Source organism: Coccomyxa subellipsoidea, assembly GCF_000258705.1.
Source record: "Coccomyxa subellipsoidea C-169, whole genome shotgun sequence".
Lineage (NCBI taxonomy): Eukaryota > Viridiplantae > Chlorophyta > Trebouxiophyceae > Coccomyxaceae > Coccomyxa > Coccomyxa subellipsoidea.
In genome coordinates, this window is record NW_005178029.1 from 1,567,817 (window position 1) to 1,590,041 (window position 22,225).

Genomic DNA, 22,225 nt, shown 5'->3' on the forward strand with positions numbered 1-22,225 from the left:
TCGTTGGCAGGGCATGTATTCTGCAGATGCAATTGGATCCACTGTCCATACTAGTCTGCGTGCATCCCTCTGCTACAAAATGTGAAGAGGCTTGCCGCATAGTTGGCTGCCAATGGCAGATCCAGCAGGAAATCGACAGTGGGGTGAGCAGCTTGTTTTTTGCACCTTCCCTGAGATTGACATATTCAACAATTGTTGGCATCTCCACTTGTCTAGGCGAGCGTGCTCACTTTAGAGATCAGACTGGTCCTGGCAGGTGGCCACAGCTGTTGCGCTGAGCCATCGTGCCGCTGGATGCCTTCTGGTGGGTGTCGCCATGAAGACGTCACGATGGCGGGACTTCCTCAAACGAGGATTCCTCCCTGTTGTACCTGTGCAACAAGTTGCTTTCCTCAAGATTGACGTCCACAGTCCTGGTCCTTGGACTCTTTCCTGCGATGTCATCCTTCACAAGGTATGGATTGTCGGCCACCCATGGCTTCCTTGCATTACCTGGTTACACACTCTGTGCCCCAAGGAACTTCCCTGCTGCTGGCCAGGCCACGGATGATCTTCTTGGACTGGATGCAGCAGGCGAGCCCGTCTTTTCACCGGACATGACTGCACTATTGGACACAGCTAGATTGACAGCATCGCTTGCCTGCCTCGATAACCCTGCGTCCCTGAGTAAGGTACTGGGAGGCATGCCATCCACTGCTATTCGTGTCTCATGGTTCATTGCCTCCAGCTCTGCTCAATATGGAGATAACTAATTTGCCTGTCTTGGAATGCAGGTTACCAACCGCGAGCTGATGGCAAACCTCTTCAGGGGCGCCGAAACTGCATTTCTTGCAGATGACATCAAGCTGGCAACACCAGCCTATGTCAGGGTGCGAACCGCTGAACATACTGAGGCAGCACGGTGGGCACGAAAAGCAGGCATGCAAGCAAAGGCCACATTCCAAATGTGCTGCATGGCATCGCCACTTCCCACAAGCATACTGCAATTGTGGTGTTGTGCAGGCAACTAGCCTGCATGCTCATCACGAGTTGCAATATCAAAGAGCCAGTCGATGTCCCTACATGCGACAGTGAGTGTTTGGGAATGATACCTGGCCAACAATTCAGCAGGATACTCTACTCTTCTATTTGTGTAGGCATCCAAAGCACCTCAACCGGTAGTCTGCTGCATTGCAGATTGATGATGGCTCAGGAGGGACCTCGGCTATTTGGCGGAAGCTACTGGATGCTGGCTTGGTTGCTCCAATTGTTCTTAAACCGCTCCAAGCATGTGGTTGTTCCGATGCACACAACATGGCCATCATCTTAGCTGACACCAGCAGCGAGAGGTGGCCCAGGGTGACGTTCCCAGTATTTGCGCAGACATTCATCAATCATGGTGGTGTTGTTCACAAGGTTTCCGTCCTAGGCGACCAGGTGACACCTTCCTTCACAACGTCTGCACTCAAAAGCTGTACAGTGGAAGGGTCTGCTTGTTCTCATGGGTTCCCTAACAGAAATTTTCATTGCAGGTTCATGTGACACAACGGGAATCAATTCCGGACATTTCCACGGGGGACAATGCGGAAGTGAAGAGTGACAGCCGCCCAGTTGCTGTTTTGTTTGATAGTCAGAATATGGCTGGTGCAGCACTGGTGCATGATGGTGTGCTGCAATCTTCTTCTACGCGCTCCCGGCAAGGTGAGGTTGTATTTCTTCAACTATTTTTCACCAGATCACCAGATCTCGTTTTGCCATGGTGTGTGTTCCCATTAGAGATGGTCAGAAGAAGATATTCAGGACTTCCATGAGGGTGAAAATGAATATTTTTGGCAGCGCAAGGGACCACTATTGCCAATGCGCTTGCATTTTTGAGTCAGTGTTGCAGAGTGTCATGTCTTTTGCAGGTGCATTTTTGAATGAAAGATACATCAAAGCTGCGGCTACACACCTTCGAGAGCAACTTGATTTCAATATCTTTGGTTTTGATGTAATTGTAGAAAATGGAACAGGTGAGCTCGATATCACAGAGCCCCACAGCCTACAAGCTATGAGTGTTGCGTTTGCATGAGGAACAAAAGCCTGCATCAAGGGATTGAATATATTTTGGCGAGCAGGTGAACACTATGTCGTGGATATCAACTACTTTCCATCCCTGAAAGATGTGCCAAACGCTCGTGAGAATTTCTGGAATGTCTGCCACAGAATTAAAACTAGGTGAAATATCAGATGACTGGATGGAAGGTAATGTAAGAAAGCTGTGAAAAGGTCTCACTTGATGACGCTGAACGTGAGAAGATATTCTGTAGGTTTTCCCCTAAATTAATTTTGAAAACTTACACCCTGCACGGTGCATTGTGGAAGGACATTTTTCTCAAAAGGATGTAGGGAAGAAAGGTCGTACCGAAAATATAATATACTTATTACAAAAAATGGTGTGCTTACATGAAAGCAGAGCGAGCGCCAAAAGAAAGGAGGGAGGGCTGTCTCGCACTGTAAGTGAAACATACGAGACACCTCTGGTCCAGGAGCACACTATTTTTTTTTTTTTTTTTTTTATAAAAGGGGAAGCCCCCGCTATTACACAGGTGCCAGTCGCACGCTTCCCAGCACGCATGCAATAGGATATTTGGGGAAACCTGTCAGAGTTGGGGCACGCAGAGCACTCCCGCAGGAGGATAATGCGATACTGAAGAGAAGCGCAAGCATGAAGGCATACCACAGAAAGGCAACAGAAAGGCTCCTAGCGATGGACATGTCCCAAGCACCAGAGGGTAACCTCATCCCCAGAGGCGCACTCCAGCCCGCCGGCAACGCAACACCGCTGAGGTGACGTTGGAGGACCCACTGGTCGAGGGACCTGTCGAGCTCGGCCCAACACGGCCCCGGGGGTGCCTCCTTCACCCCTGGGGCACTGGCCTCGCCACCCAGTGCCGGTGGCCTCGCCCACCACCGGACGTGTTTGCGCGGCTCACCCCTTGGGTATCCCTCGGCCAGACGGATCCATCGTGCGCCCCGCTACCTGTGGAGTACCGTGCCGGAGAGCCAGAGCGTTGGCGCAAGCTTACAGAAGACCACCCTGCCCAGGGCTTTAGGCTATCAATAGTTTTCCAGTGATCCTCCGATGTTTCTGTCTCACCGGCAGCCCCAACAATCCCCTTGGCCTGTCATCCGTGGCCTTCTGCCTTAGTGTCTGTCCTCCTCACCATTCACAGTAGTTCATTGAAGGCTATCTGAAGGGTTTAGGGTTTCCAACCCCAGTATCCACCCTTGAACCTGAGCGGGTGTCTAGGACCTTGGACATGATGCCTCCTGCCTATCCCCGCCTCCAATGTGGTGGGTGTGTGTATCTGGTCGAGTTCTCGCCAGCCTACCTGTTTTTCGCCTCATTTGCGGCTTCATATCTCCCATATGCCACCGTTTGCTTGTGCCCCACCTTGCTGGCAGATTGAGGCATAGTTTAGGGTCACATTGCCAGCCCCGAGCGGCACCTAGTGGTAATGGGTCCGAACGCGATCCTGTTCCATCCCTGTCGGCCAACCGTATAAACGTGCCTTTCATGTCTGTTCCACCACTGGTTGCCCGCACATCCATAATTGCCTGCCAGTGATTGATGATTGCCTGCTTTGCTGTGACCCCTGCCTCCAGCTGCAAGCCCTAGGCTTGCCCCGTGGGTCCTCCAACGTCACCTCAGCGGTGTTGCGTTGCCGGCGGGCTGGAGTGCGCCTCTGGGGATGAGGTTACCCTCTGGTGCTTGGGACATGCCCATCGCTAGGAGCCTTTCTGTTGCCTTTCTGTGGTATGCCTTCATGCTTGCGCTTCTCTTAAGTATCGCATTATCCTCCTGCGGGAGTGCTCTGCGTGCCCCAACTCTGACAGGTTTCCCCAAATATCCTATTGCATGCGTGCTGGGAAGCGTGCGACTGGCACCTGTGTAATAGCGGGGGCTTCCCCTTTTTAAAAAAAAAAAAAAAAATCCCCACCTGTGCAGTCGGTGGGTGTGTTGCTCTCGAGTTCTTGTCGTGTCCTCCCTTCATAGCCAGTCAGCCGGATCGGCGTGCTGGTACATCATTACATTCCATAATTCCAGCACTTTGTGGCCTAGCTTTGGTACTGTGGGCCGCCCTTACCGCCCCTCTTTAGTGGTAGCGGGTCCGAACGTGATCCCTGTTTTCTTGACTGGCAGCCAAGCCTCCATGTCCAGCTTTGCCTTCCATGAATGTTCCGTTATTGGTTGCCTGCAGTGCACGTGATTGCTTGCCTGTGATTGTTGCTTGCCTGCTTTGCTGTGCCTCCTGCCTCCAGATGCAATGCCGTAAATTTGCCCCGTGGGTCCTCTCCAGGGCCACAGCCCGCACATCAGACATTACAGCGCGCAGCGGCAGCGCGTCAGGCCGCACTCTCCTTGTGGACTTCACATTCAGCAAACAGCCGTATACGGTCGCATGTGTTTACGCGCCTGCAGCGGCCGCGGAGCGGCCGCACTACTACACGCAGGAGCTGCTTACCAGCTTGCCAGCGGATAGGCAGCTTCTGGTGGGTGGGCACTTCAACTGCATCGCTGGCCAGCAGGACATGCTGGACTTTGCCGGGCAGCCCGGCCAGCGGACGCAGGGATACTGGACCGGCCTGCGGCGTGTCGAGACGGATCACCGGCTCTACGATGTCTGGCGGGACCTTCACCCCAGCAGGCGTGCCTTCACCCACCTCCGGCCAGTCAGCAGCGCGGCTGGATCGCTAGCTGATATCGGAGCCGCTGCGCGCTAGAAACAGCCGGGAGCCGCGCGTGATCGGTCAGGTGGTGGGCTACCCAGGAGACCATTTGGGAGTCAACCTGAGCCTCACCTCACCAGCCAGCACACTATACGGCTCTGCAGCCTGGAGGCAGATACCGATCGAATCCAACAGTGACAACATAGGATTCCGGGCAGCGCACAGTTGAATAGTACAGACCTTAGCGAATTGAAGGCTTCGGCCTGTGCTCAGAGAGCGCTGCACAGTTGAAGCTCTGCTGGAACACAAATTGCCTAAGATAAGAGAAGAAAAGGAAAGATTGCATCACATCGATTTCACACGATTTCTCCACCGATACACCAGCATCTTCAAGTTTCTCACTTGCATTGTGTAGAGAATGTTCACAGCTTTCGATCGATACCCCACTTGCCTACTTTTGTGCGTATTTACTCATTTCGACCACGACACAGTTGCCATCCCGCGAGCTCACACGTCCGGATAGCCTCCAATGTAGCTTATTTTCAGCCACTATCATCATCGACAATATATATACATATTTTACGCGAATGTTACCCGTCTCCACTGGACCAGATGCGCACAGCCACCTTCCTCACTCTACACTAGCGACTAACACTTTTCCACTATCCCCATGGTCACTCGCTGCGGGACATATATTATGGGATTCGATGTTGTTCTCCTGAATTCTTGAAACAGTTGTGCCTGTACTTTATGCATTTCAACCACAAAACCATTCCACATACTGACAACCAGTGGTAGCTAAACAGGGTTCAGGGGCAGGAGGGAAGTGTCACAAGGGAGGAAGAGTGCGGGGAGGAAATAGGGGCAGGGGAAAAGGTCACACGAGCCTCTTTTGTAGGCTTCCCGAGGGGTTTTCAAGGCCTTTAGTAGGGAGCTGCCACAGCTCTTGAACAAGGCCCCAAGACCTCCTCGGCGGACGGTGGACGCCCTAAAGAGCTAATCAGCAGGAGCAATCAGCACAGGGGAGCACAAGGTAGTAGAGAAGAGCACAGCAGCAGCAGCAGCAGTTGCCCAGCAACTTGGGTCCCCCACCTGGCCAGCCTGATCAGCACGATGCAGACTGTCAAGTCATGGCAGTTGGAGCCTCAGAGAGCCCTGGATGCCCATGCGTTGAGCACTCCCCGGCCAAGGCTTCTCCGGCCGCGGCCAGACCGGTGGGGGGACAGCGAGCCACTCCTACTGGCTGCCTTGGGCCAGCTTGAGCTGCAGGAGGAGGTTCCTTATGGCAGCCCGGAGCGCATGCAGCTGGAGCTAAAGGTCACCAGAGGAGTAATCGCTCACTTCGCGCCGCATGTCGGGGGAGTCAAGCAGCGAGGATCGCCCGGCGCAGCTGACAGCTGCGTGGAGCTCTGGTTTGACACGGTCCCGGCAGCAGCTGCGGCGCGGCATGCGGCAGCGGAGGACCAGCTTGTCCGGCTGCGTGCAGTGCCGGGCAGCGGAGACGTAGCGGTGCCGGTGCAACTCACTGCTGGGCGGTTCCACTGCCAGCACACCTGCATCATCATCCACGGGCTGCCGTACGAGTACTGCAGAAAGGGTCTCACTCAGACCCTTCTGGACTGTGCTGGCTGCCCCAGGGACACATACGTTGTTCGCGGCGAATTCCTCGGCGACCTGCCAGGACCGTTGGCAGTGGGCACCCATGGCGTCGGCAACGGGAATGCGTGCCTTGCATACATCCAGACGCCGGATGAGGACCGGCACTTGGGCCGCTTACCAAAGCGGTTCTTCATCGACGGTGACACCCGGATCAATATCACGCGGCCGGGGCAGCTGCGGCAGCCCAGCCAGCCATCCTCCTTCCAGTCGCAGCGCTTAGCTCCGGAGCCGTCGCGCCGCTCAGGGCCTCGACCGATCCGTCAGCGGCAGCGCGCTGCGCAGGACACGCGCACCGCAGCCGCGGCGCAGCGGACACAGCCAGCACCCAGTGCCCAGTTGCAGCAGCTGGAGGCCCGCGTACAAGCCAGCCGCGCGCCCGGTGGCGACCGCTCTGGCCTGGGTGCGTCTGGCTCCATCAGTGTAGCGCGATTAGGCCCGCGTTTTCGCCCCGCTGGAGACACGCAGCCGCTTACTCCGATGGACTGCACCCCTCCGCGAAGTGCACAGGTCTTCCCTGCTGCTAGACAGGCACTGACAGACATGGAGGAAGACACGCCGCCGCCGCCACCGCCGCCGGTACCGATGGAGTGGGAGACACAGGCATACTCGGTGCCGCAGCGAGAGTTGCGACGCAGGATATCGCGCGTGCGCGATAAAGGTGCAGCCACCCCCATGGATTGGGATCTGCCTCACACCGAGGATCCACCCCAGACGGCTCACCGTCGCCCTCCGCACCTGGACCTCAGCGGCGTCCCGGATGAGCGTATCGAGGAGTGCCTGGAGTGGCTGGCAGGGCATACACACTTCTCCCCCGCAGACAGCGCGGCAGCGATTCGCCGGCTGCACAGCGATGCACCACTCGCGCTCGTGTCGGGAGGGGATGCACCAGCAGATAGGGAGCTGCGGCACCAGCTCCTCTGCGATGCTCTGCGTCGCATCCATGGAGCAGACAGCTTGCCGGACGACTCGTACGGCTTGCCGGCTCTGACACCGGAGGACCTAGCGCAGCCGGCAGAGGTCCCAGCAGCACCCATTGCACGTCAGCAGGGGAGACCCACTGTCCCGCCGGGCTTTGAGTCGCGAGCAGCCGCAGCGCGCGCAGCGCAGCGTGCGGCGCAGGTCGCACTAGCGGGGCTGCCGGCTCCGTGGCGCTCAGCACGTACGCGGCATCAGCCTACAGAGTGGTGGCTACAGCAGCAGGGGCAAAAGCAGGAGCGGCAGCGGGTAGAGCACAGGATTTCCAGGAGCATTCGCAGTGGGGGCCCGCCGGCACGGCGGCCCTCGCAGCCATGACTCGCTCCCGATCGCCCTCCCTGCGCCTTCTCAGCCTCAACGTCAACGGCCTCAGGGACAGAGACAAGAGGCGCTGCCTCTTCAACCTTCTGGAGCGCGACAGGTGGGACATCATCCTCCTTCAGGAGACCCACCACAGCTCTACAGAGGAGGGGACAGCATGGGCGCAGGAGGGGCCTGCCGGGCTTCGCTGCAATTGGAGCGGGCCCGCGTTTTGGTGCCACTTCACCTCCCAGTCACGCGGCGTAGCGGTCTTACTAAGACCCACAGCCTCCACAGCAGCCATCACGGTGCGTCACTGCAGCACCACCGGACGCACCCTACTAGTGGACTTCACTTATTGTGGCCAGCCCTACACGGTAGCTTCCGTGTACGCGCCTGCGGCCGCAGCGGAGCGACAGCAATATTACACACAGGAGCTGCTGCCCAGCCTGCCAGCAGCACGTTGCCTTCTGGTGGGAGGGGACTTCAACTGCATTGCAGGCCAGCAGGACATGGCCGCCGGGCAGCCCGGTCAGAGGACGCATGGATATTGGACCGGCCTGCGGCTCGTGGAGACTGAGCATCAGCTCTACGATGTCTGGCGTGACCTCAACCCCAGCAGTCGTGCCTTCACCCACGTTGCCACCACAGGTCAGTCAGCTGCCCGGCTCGACCGCTGGCTGGTCTCGGAGACGCTGCGGGCGCGGGTCAGCCGGGAGCCGCGAGCGATCGGGCAGGTTCTTGGTTATCCAGGAGACCACCTGGGGGTCAGCCTGAGCCTTACAGCTCCAGCCAGCACACTGTATGGCTCTGCAGCCTGGAGGCTGCCCCTTCATCTTCTGGACGATCAGCCGTTCTGCGATCGCGTTACGGCAGCGATTCCGGAGTATCTTGCCGCACACCCGCTCGGAGAGGGCGTCACGCAGGGCAGCAGGTGGGTGGAGTTGAAGTGGCAGGTCAAAGATATGGCCATGCAGCGTTCCTGGGCTCTCGCAGCGGAGCGCCGGGCCTCTCAGCGGGCTCTGGAGTCTGACAGCCGCGCAGCGCTCGCGGCGTTCACCCGGCGGCCCGCACCAGACACCCTTCTGGCATGGCAGAATGCCCACCAGCTTCTGCAGGGCCTCAATGTGGAGGCAGCTAAGGGGGCAGCACTCCAGGCTGGGATCGTATGGCAGTTCTACGGTGAGCAGTCCACCTTCTGGTTCCACCACCTGGCCCGGGAGCGGCAGGGCCGCACAGAGTTGATGGCCCTCAGGACAGGTCCAGCCCCTGACAGCCCACGGGTTGTCCTGGATCACCCAGCCGGCAGAGATCGGGGCGGCGCGGTGCTGCGGGAGTACTACAGTGGCGACGAAGCGGCAGGCCTCTTCGCGGCGCAGCCGGTGTCGCTGGCAGCCCAGGATGAGCTGCTGCAGGCAGTGGACAAGCGTTTGTCCCCTCAGGCAGCTGCAGCGGCAGAAGGAGAGCGCGGTGATGGCAGCGTGTCGGTCGCAGAGCTGGAGACTGCCCTCCGGAGCCTGCCGCGCGGCAAGGCACCGGGCTTGGATGGCCTGCCATATGAGTTCTACCTGCGCTTCTGGCCTGTGGTAGGGCTGGAGCTGGCAGGGATGCTGCAGGAAGCTTTCGGCGGCGGCCCGGCGCTGCCGCCACCGCTGACGCAGGGGCGTATCACTCTCTTGTACAAGGGGAAGGGGGCAGACAGGGAGTCTCTAGCCAGCTACAGGCCCATCACGTTGCTCAACACCGACTACAAGCTCGCGGCGCGGGCGATCGCCAGCCGGATCGGGCCGCTGCTGAATCAGGTGGTGGATGCCACACAGACAGGCTTCCTGCCTAAGCGCTGGGCGGGGGACAACGTGCTGGCACACCTGGAGGAGATCAGCTACCTGGAGGCCACACACCAGCCAGGCGTGCAGGTCTTCCTGGACTTCGAGAAGGCCTTCGATCGCCTTGACAGGGCCTGGATTGAGCGGTGCATGGCTGCGGTGGGCTTCGGGCCCGGTGTGCAGCGGTGGGTGCACATTCTGCACTCCGGCACGACCGCGCGAGTGGCCTTCAACGGCTGGCACACCGATGCCTTCCCGGTGGCCGCCGGCGTCTTCCAGGGAAGCCCCCTCTCGCCGCTGCTGTTTGTGCTTGCCGCGCAGCCGATGGCCGCGCATGCCAGGATGCTTGCAGGCCAGCTAGCTTTCCAGCCCATCAGACTGCCTTCAGGGGAGCCAGCACCAGTCATGCACCAGCATGCGGACGACACCAGCGTGCACGCGCGGACTCCCCGGGATGCTTTTTTTTTTTTTTTTTTTTTTAAAAGGGGAAGCCCCCGCTATTACACAGGTGCCAGTCGCACGCTTCCCAGCACGCATGCAATAGGATATTTGGGGAAACCTGTCAGAGTTGGGGCACGCAGAGCACTCCCGCAGGAGGATAATGCGATACTTAAGAGAAGCGCAAGCATGAAGGCATACCACAGAAAGGCAACAGAAAGGCTCCTAGCGATGGACATGTCCCAAGCACCAGAGGGTTACCTCATCCCCAGAGGCGCACTCCAGCCCGCCGGCAACGCAACACCGCTGAGGTGACGTTGGAGGACCCACGGGGCAAGCCTAGGGCTTGCAGCTGGAGGCAGGGGTCACAGCAAAGCAGGCAATCATCAATCACTGGCAGGCAATTATGGATGTGCGGGCAACCAGTGGTGGAACAGACATGAAAGGCACGTTTATACGGTTGGCCGACAGGGATGGAACAGGATCGCGTTCGGACCCATTACCACTAGGTGCCGCTCGGGGCTGGCAATGTGACCCTAAACTATGCCTCAATCTGCCAGCAAGGTGGGGCACAAGCAAACGGTGGCATATGGGAGATATGAAGCCGCAAATGAGGCGAAAAACAGGTAGGCTGGCGAGAACTCGACCAGATACACACACCCACCACATTGGAGGCGGGGATAGGCAGGAGGCATCATGTCCAAGGTCCTAGACACCCGCTCAGGTTCAAGGGTGGATACTGGGGTTGGAAACCCTAAACCCTTCAGATAGCCTTCAATGAACTACTGTGAATGGTGAGGAGGACAGACACTAAGGCAGAAGGCCACGGATGACAGGCCAAGGGGATTGTTGGGGCTGCCGGTGAGACAGAAACATCGGAGGATCACTGGAAAACTATTGATAGCCTAAAGCCCTGGGCAGGGTGGTCTTCTGTAAGCTTGCGCCAACGCTCTGGCTCTCCGGCACGGTACTCCACAGGTAGCGGGGCGCACGATGGATCCGTCTGGCCGAGGGATACCCAAGGGGTGAGCCGCGCAAACACGTCCGGTGGTGGGCGAGGCCACCGGCACTGGGTGGCGAGGCCAGTGCCCCAGGGGTGAAGGAGGCACCCCCGGGGCCGTGTTGGGCCGAGCTCGACAGGTCCCTCGACCAGTGGAAGCACGTGACTCGGAGCCCCATTCCGCGCTGGCAAAGGTTAGAGGTAGGAGAGGCGCAAAGCTTCTGGTAGGCAATCTGTGGTCCCAGGGCTCTAAGGCAAAAGGGGTCTCAGACAAGGAACGACAGGCCGGGCTTTGCCGGGGTGGGATCGGGACTGGTGAAAGGTTAGTCATCCGTGCCTGACTATGGTATGACGAAGGCTCTTAGCGCCCATGTGCCCAGAGCACCTATCGCAAAGGCCCCCCTAAGAGAGGGTGTGAGTTCAACACAAGAATCGACACGAGCGGGTGTCATGGCAGAAGGCCAAATGAGAGCATGGTCATACAGATAGCCAAGTTAGAGCCGTGGCCGGCTGGGTACAGTGAATGGTGGATCGGAAGCGTCACGCTGGAAGCGGCACGGGATGCTGGGCACTCCAGTGGATGACTGGTTGCGCGCCCGGCAGCTCCTCCAGCGCGCAGAGGACCGCGCGGTGGCACCATCGCGCCGCAAACTGCTCCCTGGTGATCATCGGGTCGCGTCCGCGAAGCCAGTCGCTGAGCACACCTGCTGTCTGCCGGACGTTGACGGTCGCGAGCCGCCAATCGGCAAGCAGGGCCTTCTTGCAGGAAGACAGGATGCGAGCCGCAACCGCTCCGGGGGTGATCGCCGCCGCATCTGGCTGGTGGCGGCCGCGCTGATATGCTGCCCACAGCTGACAGATTGTAGCGAGCCGCAGGCGATCCCAGAGCTGCCTGAGCTGCCGCGGCGGTCCCCAGATCCTGGTGTCATCGGCGAGAAGAAGGTCGGCGCTGCGCGGTGGCGCGTCGTCTCCGGTCACCGCGGCCCATGTCGCTGCGAACCAGTCCCACACCCCGGCGGCGAGAGGGCAGATGATGAAGACATGGGTGAGTGTGGCCAGCTGACCTGCACAGCTCGGATGCGGGCAAACGTGACCGGCGGGATCGGCGCGGTGGACGTGACGCGCGAAGCCGCCGACGAAGAGCTGGCCATGCAGCAGCCTCCACGCTGTCACGCGCTGCCGCCGGTCCAGATGGGAAGCGTGCACCACTTGCCACACATGAGCCCAAGGTGCTGATGGGTCTGCTGTGACAGCAGCAGCAGGATCAACAGTGACATCTGCTCCCTGTGGCACTGGTGAAGGGCCCGCTGGCGCGCCCGCAGGCCCGCCGCGGTCCCGCAGCGGAACCGGACGGGGTTGCGGCGCAGCCATCCAGATCGCCCAGGAGGAGGGATCAGGCTGCCCTCGAGGCCTCTTGCCTAAGACCTGCGACGCGGTACCAGCAGCTGCAGCCCTGGCCTCCCATCGCGCCTCGAGCGCCCGAAGGCCGCTGCGCTGGTCATCTGTGGTATCAGCCCAGATGGCTGGTCGCAGCGGGCCCGCCGGGCTGGCCTCCCCCTTGCTGATCGATGCTCAGATCGTGCTGGGGGCCAGCGTGGGCCTCCACTGCGCAGCCACAGGAGCCAGGCTGCAGCGCAGCAAGAGCCAGGCCCTAGGGCTTGGCAGCCTCAGCCATCTCGCCGGGCCCGATCCAGTCACGGGGGTCACCTTCGCGGCTTCGAGCGACGGCGTCAAGCACCTGGGCATTCCCTTGTCCACCCAGCCAGCTGCAGCTGCCACAGCCCTATACACAGCCATCATTGAGAAGGTGGAGGCCCGCATCGCCCGCTGGTCCGGCTTCAGACTCAGCCTGCTGGGCCGAGCGTACGTCGCAAAACAGGTGCTGGCCTCCATGGTCACCTACCATGCCACCTTCATACCGGTGCCACAAGACTTGCTACAGAGGCTCTGCAGAGCCATCCACACTTTCGTTGCGGCGAACCGGCCGGTGACCCCTGGCGCAGCGGCGGCGCTGTTCCCAAGCAAGGACGTCTGCTTCCGCGCGGCCGCACACGGCGGCATCGCGCTGGTGGACATCAAGGCCCAGATCCTGGCTCTCCAGGCCAAGGTGGTGGGCAGGCTGTTGGAGCCGGAACAGCTGGCCTGGAAGGCCTACTTCGACCACTGGCTGTACAGGAGCACAGCCTGGCTGGCAGCGCAGGAACCCGGCACGGTGTCAGCGCGGCGGCAGCACATCTGGCAGCTGGGAAGATTCCTGCTCTTCTCCACCTTTGCAGCGAAGCATGTGGAGGCCCCGCAGCGCGTACGGCAGTACCTGCATGCCTACCAGCAGCTGCGGCCCCATCACCTGCGGAAGCCGGAAGCGATCGGCTACGACGCAGTCATGGGTGAGCCACTGTTCTTCAACAGGCAGCTCACGGATGCAGTCAGGCAGCCCTTTGCCTGGGAGGACTGGGCCAGGCTTGGCCTGGTCAGGATCAGCCACCTGCGCGATGTCGTGCGCGGCCCGGAGCATCCGGTTCGGATGGTGCGAGAGCGCGTGCCCATCCTTCTGGCTGCCTTGCCAGCAGCCTGGAGAGCGCTAATCCAGGTGCAGCCACCGGCCGCTATGTGGTGCGCATCTCCGGACCCGTCGGATCGCCGCGTCTGGTCTCGCACAGCCGAAGGTAGCACCTACCTTCTCAGCCACACAGTAAGCAGCACAGGAGCCCTTGTGCCAGTGGACGGAGGCGTTGCAGCCATGCACGCCTTCCTTCCTCCGGCCGCGCAGCCTGCATTGGTTCAGCACTGGGACATCACCAGGCCCTGGCAACCACGCAGCGGCACACGTCAGCAGCGCCAGCACGCGGAGCAGCTGCACCCAGAGCAGCACCTGCAGGTGGAGCAGCAGCCAGGGGAGCAGTTGGAGTGGGAGCAGCAGCTGCCGGAGCCACCGCCACCACCGCCGCCCACACTATACTTCTTTGGCCTCTGGGGATCCCAGGTACAGGACCCTCAGGCTTGGGGGCTCGGCACGCGGCCGGCACATGAGTTTGTGGTGAGGGAGGCCACCGCGCGGCGACAGGTGCTTCACAGGATCAGCAAGGGGGAGGCCAGCCCGGCGGGCCCGCTGCGACCAGCCATCTGGGCTGATACCACAGATGACCAGCGCAGCGGCCTTCGGGCGCTCGAGGCGCGATGGGAGGCCAGGGCTGCAGCTGCTGGTACCGCGTCGCAGGTCTTAGGCAAGAGGCCTCGAGGGCAGCCTGATCCCTCCTCCTGGGCGATCTGGATGGCTGCGCCGCAACCCCGTCCGGTTCCGCTGCGGGACCGCGGCGGGCCTGCGGGCGCGCCAGCGGGCCCTTCACCAGTGCCACAGGGAGCAGATGTCACTGTTGATCCTGCTGCTGCTGTCACAGCAGACCCATCAGCACCTTGGGCTCATGTGTGGCAAGTGGTGCACGCTTCCCATCTGGACCGGCGGCAGCGCGTGACAGCGTGGAGGCTGCTGCATGGCCAGCTCTTCGTCGGCGGCTTCGCGCGTCACGTCCACCGCGCCGATCCCGCCGGTCACGTTTGCCCGCATCCGAGCTGTGCAGGTCAGCTGGCCACACTCACCCATGTCTTCATCATCTGCCCTCTCGCCGCCGGGGTGTGGGACTGGTTCGCAGCGACATGGGCCGCGGTGACCGGAGACGACGCGCCACCGCGCAGCGCCGACCTTCTTCTCGCCGATGACACCAGGATCTGGGGACCGCCGCGGCAGCTCAGGCAGCTCTGGGATCGCCTGCGGCTCGCTACAATCTGTCAGCTGTGGGCAGCATATCAGCGCGGCCGCCACCAGCCAGATGCGGCGGCGATCACCCCCGGAGCGGTTGCGGCTCGCATCCTGTCTTCCTGCAAGAAGGCCCTGCTTGCCGATTGGCGGCTCGCGACCGTCAACGTCCGGCAGACAGCAGGTGTGCTCAGCGACTGGCTTCGCGGACGCGACCCGATGATCACCAGGGAGCAGTTTGCGGCGCGATGGTGCCACCGCGCGGTCCTCTGCGCGCTGGAGGAGCTGCCGGGCGCGCAACCAGTCATCCACTGGAGTGCCCAGCATCCCGTGCCGCTTCCAGCGTGACGCTTCCGATCCACCATTCACTGTACCCAGCCGGCCACGGCTCTAACTTGGCTATCTGTATGACCATGCTCTCATTTGGCCTTCTGCCATGACACCCGCTCGTGTCGATTCTTGTGTTGAACTCACACCCTCTCTTAGGGGGGCCTTTGCGATAGGTGCTCTGGGCACATGGGCGCTAAGAGCCTTCGTCATACCATAGTCAGGCACGGATGACTAACCTTTCACCAGTCCCGATCCCACCCCGGCAAAGCCCGGCCTGTCGTTCCTTGTCTGAGACCCCTTTTGCCTTAGAGCCCTGGGACCACAGATTGCCTACCAGAAGCTTTGCGCCTCTCCTACCTCTAACCTTTGCCAGCGCGGAATGGGGCTCCGAGTCACGTGCTTCCACTGGTCGAGGGACCTGTCGAGCTCGGCCCAACACGGCCCCGGGGGTGCCTCCTTCACCCCTGGGGCACTGGCCTCGCCACCCAGTGCCGGTGGCCTCGCCCACCACCGGACGTGTTTGCGCGGCTCACCCCTTGGGTATCCCTCGGCCAGACGGATCCATCGTGCGCCCCGCTACCTGTGGAGTACCGTGCCGGAGAGCCAGAGCGTTGGCGCAAGCTTACAGAAGACCACCCTGCCCAGGGCTTTAGGCTATCAATAGTTTTCCAGTGATCCTCCGATGTTTCTGTCTCACCAGCAGCCCCAACAATCCCCTTGGCCTGTCATCCGTGGCCTTCTGCCTTAGTGTCTGTCCTCCTCACCATTCACAGTAGTTCATTGAAGGCTATCTGAAGGGTTTAGGGTTTCCAACCCCAGTATCCACCCTTGAACCTGAGCGGGTGTCTAGGACCTTGGACATGATGCCTCCTGCCTATCCCCGCCTCCAATGTGGTGGGTGTGTGTATCTGGTCGAGTTCTCACCAGCCTACCTGTTTTTCGCCTCATTTGCGGCTTCATATCTCCCATATGCCACCGTTTGCTTGTGCCCCACCTTGCTGGCAGATTGAGGCATAGTTTAGGGTCACATTGCCAGCCCCGAGCGGCACCTAGTGGTAATGGGTCCGAACGCGATCCTGTTCCATCCCTGTCGGCCAACCGTATAAACGTGCCTTTCATGTCTGTTCCACCACTGGTTGCCCGCACATCCATAATTGCCTGCCAGTGATTGATGATTGCCTGCTTTGCTGTGACCCCTGCCTCCAGCTGCAAGCCCTAGGCTTGCCCCGTGGGTCCTCCAACGTCACCTCAGCGGTGTTGCGTTGCCGGCGGGCTGGAGTGCGCCTCTGGGGATGAGGTTACCCTCTGGTGCTTGGGACATGTCCATCGCTAGGAGCCTTTCTGTTGCCTTTCTGTGGTATGCCTTCATGCTTGCGCTTCTCTTCAGTATCGCATTATCCTCCTGCGGGAGTGCTCTGCGTGCCCCAACTCTGACAGGTTTCCCCAAATATCCTATTGCATGCGTGCTGGGAAGCGTGCGACTGGCACCTGTGTAATAGCGGGGGCTTCCCCTTTTAAAAAAAAAAAAAAAAAAAAGACAACACGACGTCTGTCTGCAACAGCGTCCCACTACCCGGAGCTATTTAGGCAGAGGCCAAAATACGAATTCAACAGGGACATAATCTGAACGCTGATTCTACAGCCTGCAGATAAGAACCCTCAGATCCCAGCATACCTTGCCGCACGCCCACTTAGAGATGCAGTCACTCGGGGCAGCCGCTGGGTGGAACTCAAGCAGGTGAAGGACATCGCCTTGCAGCGCTCTTGGGCCGTAGCAGCCGAGCGCAGGGCAGCTCAGCGGGCTCTGGAGTCGGACAGCCAGGCAGCGCTCGCAGCCTACGAGCGGACACCCACTGCGGAGACCCTGCTAGCATGGCAGGACGCCCACCACCTGCTGCAGGCCCTCCACACCGAGGCAGCGAAGGGCGCGGCGCTGCAGGCAGGGATCGTGTGGCAGTTCTATGGGGAGCAGTCCACCTTCTGGTTCCACCACCTGGCCAGGGAGCGAGAGGGCCGCACGGAGCTGCAGGCGCTCAGGACAGGATCAGCACCAAACAGCCCGCGGGTGGTGCTGGACCACCCAGTAGGGCGAGACCAGGGCGGCGACTTGCTGCGAGCCTACTACAGTGGAGAGTCAGCCGACGGCCTCTTCGCGGCGCAGCCGGTCTCGCATGCGGCGCAGGATGAGCTGCTTCAGGCACTGGACAGGCGGCTTTTCCCAGTGGCAGCGGTAGCAGTAGAGGGGGATATCGGTGATGGCAGCGTTTCACTCGCGGAGCTGGAGGCCGCTGCCAAGAGCCTGCCGCGCGGCAAAGCGCCTGGGCTGGATGGTATCCCGTACGACTTCTACCTTCGGTTCCGGCCCGAGCTGGGGCAGGAGCTCACAGACATGCTCCAGGAGGCCTTCAGCAGCGGCGCACGTCCAGCATTGCCGCCATCGCTGATACAGGGCCGCATAACTCTCCTGTACAAGGGGAAGGGAGCGGACAGGGAATCTCCGGCCAGCTACAGGCCCATCACCATTCACAGTAGTTCATTGAAGGCTATCTGAAGGGTTTAGGGTTTCCAACCCCAGTATCCACCCTTGAACCTGAGCGGGTGTCTAGGACCTTGGACATGATGCCTCCTGCCTATCCCCGCCTCCAATGTGGGGTGTGTGTATCTGGTCGAGTTCTCGCCAGCCTACCTGTTTTTCGCCTCATTTGCGGCTTCATATCTCCCATATGCCACCGTTTGCTTGTGCCCCACCTTGCTGGCAGATTGAGGCATAGTTTAGGGTCACATTGCCAGCCCCGAGCGGCACCTAGTGGTAATGGGTCCGAACGCGATCCTGTTCCATCCCTGTCGGCCAACCGTATAAACGTGCCTTTCATGTCTGTTCCACCACTGGTTGCCCGCACATCCATAATTGCCTGCCAGTGATTGATGATTGCCTGCTTTGCTGTGACCCCTGCCTCCAGCTGCAAGCCCTAGGCTTGCCCCGTGGGTCCTCCAACGTCACCTCAGCGGTGTTGCGTTGCCGGCGGGCTGGAGTGCGCCTCTGGGGATGAGGTTACCCTCTGGTGCTTGGGACATGTCCATCGCTAGGAGCCTTTCTGTTGCCTTTCTGTGGTATGCCTTCATGCTTGCGCTTCTCTTCAGTATCGCATTATCCTCCTGCGGGAGTGCTCTGCGTGCCCCAACTCTGACAGGTTTCCCCAAATATCCTATTGCATGCGTGCTGGGAAGCGTGCGACTGGCACCTGTGTAATAGCGGGGGCTTCCCCTTTTAAAAAAAAAAAAAAAAAACGCTGCTGAATACCGACTGCAAGCTGGCAGCGCGGGCGATCGCCAGCAGCATCGCCCCGGTGCTCAACCAGGGGGGGGACGCCACCCAGACAGGCTTGCTCCCCAAGCGCTGGATTGGGGACAACGTGCTAGCCCGCCTTGAGGAGATCAGCTACTTGGCGGCCACCCAGCAGCCAGACGTCCTGGTGTTTTTTTTTTTTTTTTTTTTTTTTTTATTAAAAGGGGAAGCCCCCGCTATTACACAGGTGCCAGTCGCACGCTTCCCAGCACGCATGCAATAGGATATTTGGGGAAACCTGTCAGAGTTGGGGCACGCAGAGCACTCCCGCAGGAGGATAATGCGATACTTAAGAGAAGCGCAAGCATGAAGGCATACCACAGAAAGGCAACAGAAAGGCTCCTAGCGATGGACATGTCCCAAGCACCAGAGGGTAACCTCATCCCCAGAGGCGCACTCCAGCCCGCCGGCAACGCAACACCGCTGAGGTGACGTTGGAGGACCCACGGGGCAAGCCTAGGGCTTGCAGCTGGAGGCAGGGGTCACAGCAAAGCAGGCAATCATCAATCACTGGCAGGCAATTATGGATGTGCGGGCAACCAGTGGTGGAACAGACATGAAAGGCACGTTTATACTGGTGTTCCTGGACTTTGAAAAGGCCTTCGACCGTCTCGACAGGGCCTGGATCGAGTGGTGCATGGCGGCAGTCGGCTTTGGGCCCGGAGCGCAGCGCTGGGTGCATCCCTTGCACTCCGGCACGAAAGCACGCTTCGTCTTCAACGGCTGGCACACCAACGCCTTCCCAGTGGACTCGGGCGTCTTCCAGGGCAGCCCTCTGTCGCCACTCCTCTTCGTGCTCGCGGCGCAGCCGATGGCAGCACACGCCAGGCTCCTCGCGCAGCAGCAGGTCTTCCAGCCCATCAGGTTCCTTCCGGACAGCCAGCACCAGTCATGCACCAGCATGCCGACGACACGACAATGCACGCGTGGAGCCCCAGCGACGCCCAGAAAGTTCTGGACTCCAGCGTGGGCCTGCACTGCGCAGCCACGGGTGCAAGGTTGCAGCGCAGCAAGAGTCAGGCGCTGGGCCTGGGCAGCCTCAGCCACGTGACCGGGCCAGATCCGGTCACAGGGGTCACTTTCGCGGGGCCAGGCGGGAGCGTCAAGCACCTCGGCATTCCTCTGTCCAACCAGCCAGCAGCTGCGGCCACAGTCCCTCACACAGCCATCGTCACGTGGGTGGAGGCCCGCATCCCGCCGGCGGGCAGCATCTTGCCTTGGCCAGGCTAGGCCTCGTCATGGCCAGTCACCTTCGCGACCTGTTGAGCGGCCCGGAGCACCAGCACAGCGCCATCCGCCATCGCCTGCCAACTCTTCTCGCCGCCCTCTCATCGTCATGGAAACAGGTCATCCAGTCCCAGCCAGCAGCGGCCCTGTGGCTGGCGTGTCCTGATCCGGTAGAGCGTCGGATCTGGTCGCGCACAGCTGCAGGGCACACCATACAGCCAGCAGCACAAGCGCCCTCGTGCCAGCAGACGACGGAGCACAGGAGTCCCAGCCAGCAGCGGCCCTGTGGCTGGCGTGTCCTAACCCGGTAGAGCGCCGGGTCTGGTCGCGCACAGCTGCAGGGCACTACCAGCTCAGCCATACAGTCAGCAGCACAGGCGCCCTCGTGCCAGCAGACGACGGAGCACAAGGCTGGTCAGCACTCGTTGCCCCCTGCGACCGCGCAGCCGGCGTTGGTGCAGCACTGGGCCATCACTAGGCCCTGGCACCTGCGCACCGGGAAGCGCCAGCAGCCTGGAGAACAGGAGCAGGAGGACAACGCTCTAGTGCCCCCGCCTGCAGCACCCACGCTGTTTCAATGTCCCTTAATGCATACCGATACCGATCGAATCCAACAGTGACAACATAGGTTTCCGGGCACCTCTTCGGCATCTGGGGCAGCCAGCCAAGTCGTGGATCTTGGAGCTTGGAGCTTGGAGAAGCATGGGGACTCGGCCTGCGGCCGGCACATGATTGCGTGGTCAGGGAGGCCACCACGCGCCGCCAGGTCCTCCACAGGATCAGCAAGGGAGAGGCCCGCCCCCTCGACCCGCTGCGGCCGGCCATCTGGGCCGACACCACGGACGATCAGCGCAGCGACCTAGAGGCACTTGAGGAGCGCTGGCAGTCCAGAGCAGCGGCAGCGGGCACAGGGACTGGGGTCCTGGGAAAGCGGCCCCGGGGGGAGCCCGACCCCTCCTCCTATGCAGCATGGATGCGCCCGTCGCGGCAGCGGCCAGGTCCGTGGCGGGATCGCCAGGTTCCTGCATTGGAGCCTGCCGTCGAGCCAGCACAGTCCCAGGGCCCACCTTCAGACACAGTGGACGCCGCCGCGCCCGCTACAGGGCAGGCCGCACCTTGGGCGCATGTGTGGAGGGTCATTCACACTTTCCATCTCGACCGGCGGCAGCGCATGACGGCCTGGCGGCTGCTTCACGGCAAGCTGTCACTGTTGATCCTGCTGCTGCTATCACAGCAGACCCATCAGCACCTTGGGCTCATGTGTGGCAAGTGGTGCACGCTTCCCATCTGGACCGGCGGCAGCGCGTGACAGCGTGGAGGCTGCTGCATGGCCAGCTCTTCGTCGGCGGCTTCGCGCGTCACGTCCACCGCGCCGATCCCGCCGGTCACGTTTGCCCGCATCCGAGCTGTGCAGGTCAGCTGGCCACACTCACCCATGTCTTTTTTTTTTTTTTTTTTTTTTTTTAAAAGGGGAAGCCCCCGCTATTACACAGGTGCCAGTCGCACGCTTCCCAGCACGCATGCAATAGGATATTTGGGGAAACCTGTCAGAGTTGGGGCACGCAGAGCACTCCCGCAGGAGGATAATGCGATACTGAAGAGAAGCGCAAGCATGAAGGCATACCACAGAAAGGCAACAGAAAGGCTCCTAGCGATGGACATGTCCCAAGCACCAGAGGGTAACCTCATCCCCAGAGGCGCACTCCAGCCCGCCGGCAACGCAACACCGCTGAGGTGACGTTGGAGGACCCACGGGGCAAGCCTAGGGCTTGCAGCTGGAGGCAGGGGTCACAGCAAAGCAGGCAATCATCAATCACTGGCAGGCAATTATGGATGTGCGGGCAACCAGTGGTGGAACAGACATGAAAGGCACGTTTATACGGTTGGCCGACAGGGATGGAACAGGATCGCGTTCGGACCCATTACCACTAGGTGCCGCTCGGGGCTGGCAATGTGACCCTAAACTATGCCTCAATCTGCCAGCAAGGTGGGGCACAAGCAAACGGTGGCATATGGGAGATATGAAGCCGCAAATGAGGCGAAAAACAGGTAGGCTGGTGAGAACTCGACCAGATACACACACCCACCACATTGGAGGCGGGGATAGGCAGGAGGCATCATGTCCAAGGTCCTAGACACCCGCTCAGGTTCAAGGGTGGATACTGGGGTTGGAAACCCTAAACCCTTCAGATAGCCTTCAATGAACTACTGTGAATGGTGAGGAGGACAGACACTAAGGCAGAAGGCCACGGATGACAGGCCAAGGGGATTGTTGGGGCTGCTGGTGAGACAGAAACATCGGAGGATCACTGGAAAACTATTGATAGCCTAAAGCCCTGGGCAGGGTGGTCTTCTGTAAGCTTGCGCCAACGCTCTGGCTCTCCGGCACGGTACTCCACAGGTAGCGGGGCGCACGATGGATCCGTCTGGCCGAGGGATACCCAAGGGGTGAGCCGCGCAAACACGTCCGGTGGTGGGCGAGGCCACCGGCACTGGGTGGCGAGGCCAGTGCCCCAGGGGTGAAGGAGGCACCCCCGGGGCCGTGTTGGGCCGAGCTCGACAGGTCCCTCGACCAGTGGAAGCACGTGACTCGGAGCCCCATTCCGCGCTGGCAAAGGTTAGAGGTAGGAGAGGCGCAAAGCTTCTGGTAGGCAATCTGTGGTCCCAGGGCTCTAAGG

At 60.5% G+C, this 22,225-nt stretch overlaps 3 protein-coding genes across 3 annotated transcripts; 2 read left to right on the top strand and 1 right to left on the bottom strand.

Moving 5' to 3' along the window:
- The first annotated feature begins 590 nt into the window (after positions 1 to 590).
- COCSUDRAFT_54300 (hypothetical protein) lies at positions 591 to 2,494 on the top strand. The gene is made up of 6 exons (XM_005645450.1): positions 591 to 671; positions 774 to 869; positions 1,177 to 1,416; positions 1,512 to 1,680; positions 1,887 to 1,991; positions 2,097 to 2,494. The coding sequence occupies exons 1-6, from the start codon at positions 597 to 599 to the stop codon at positions 2,198 to 2,200; spliced, it is 789 nt and encodes a 262-aa protein (XP_005645507.1). The 5' UTR covers positions 591 to 596; the 3' UTR covers positions 2,201 to 2,494.
- An 8,936-nt stretch (positions 2,495 to 11,430) lies between these two features.
- On the bottom strand, positions 11,431 to 12,261 carry COCSUDRAFT_57503 (hypothetical protein; the record flags this gene model as incomplete). The annotated part of the gene is made up of 1 exon (XM_005645451.1): positions 11,431 to 12,261. The coding sequence occupies one exon, from the start codon at positions 12,259 to 12,261 to the stop codon at positions 11,431 to 11,433; it is 831 nt and encodes a 276-aa protein (XP_005645508.1).
- Positions 12,262 to 21,201: 8,940 nt separating this feature from the next.
- On the top strand, positions 21,202 to 22,198 carry COCSUDRAFT_57506 (hypothetical protein; the record flags this gene model as incomplete). The annotated part of the gene is made up of 2 exons (XM_005645452.1): positions 21,202 to 21,281; positions 22,030 to 22,198. 2 exons carry the CDS (start codon positions 21,202 to 21,204, stop codon positions 22,196 to 22,198), a joined length of 249 nt encoding a protein of 82 aa, XP_005645509.1.
- Between the last annotated feature and the right edge of the window lie 27 nt (positions 22,199 to 22,225).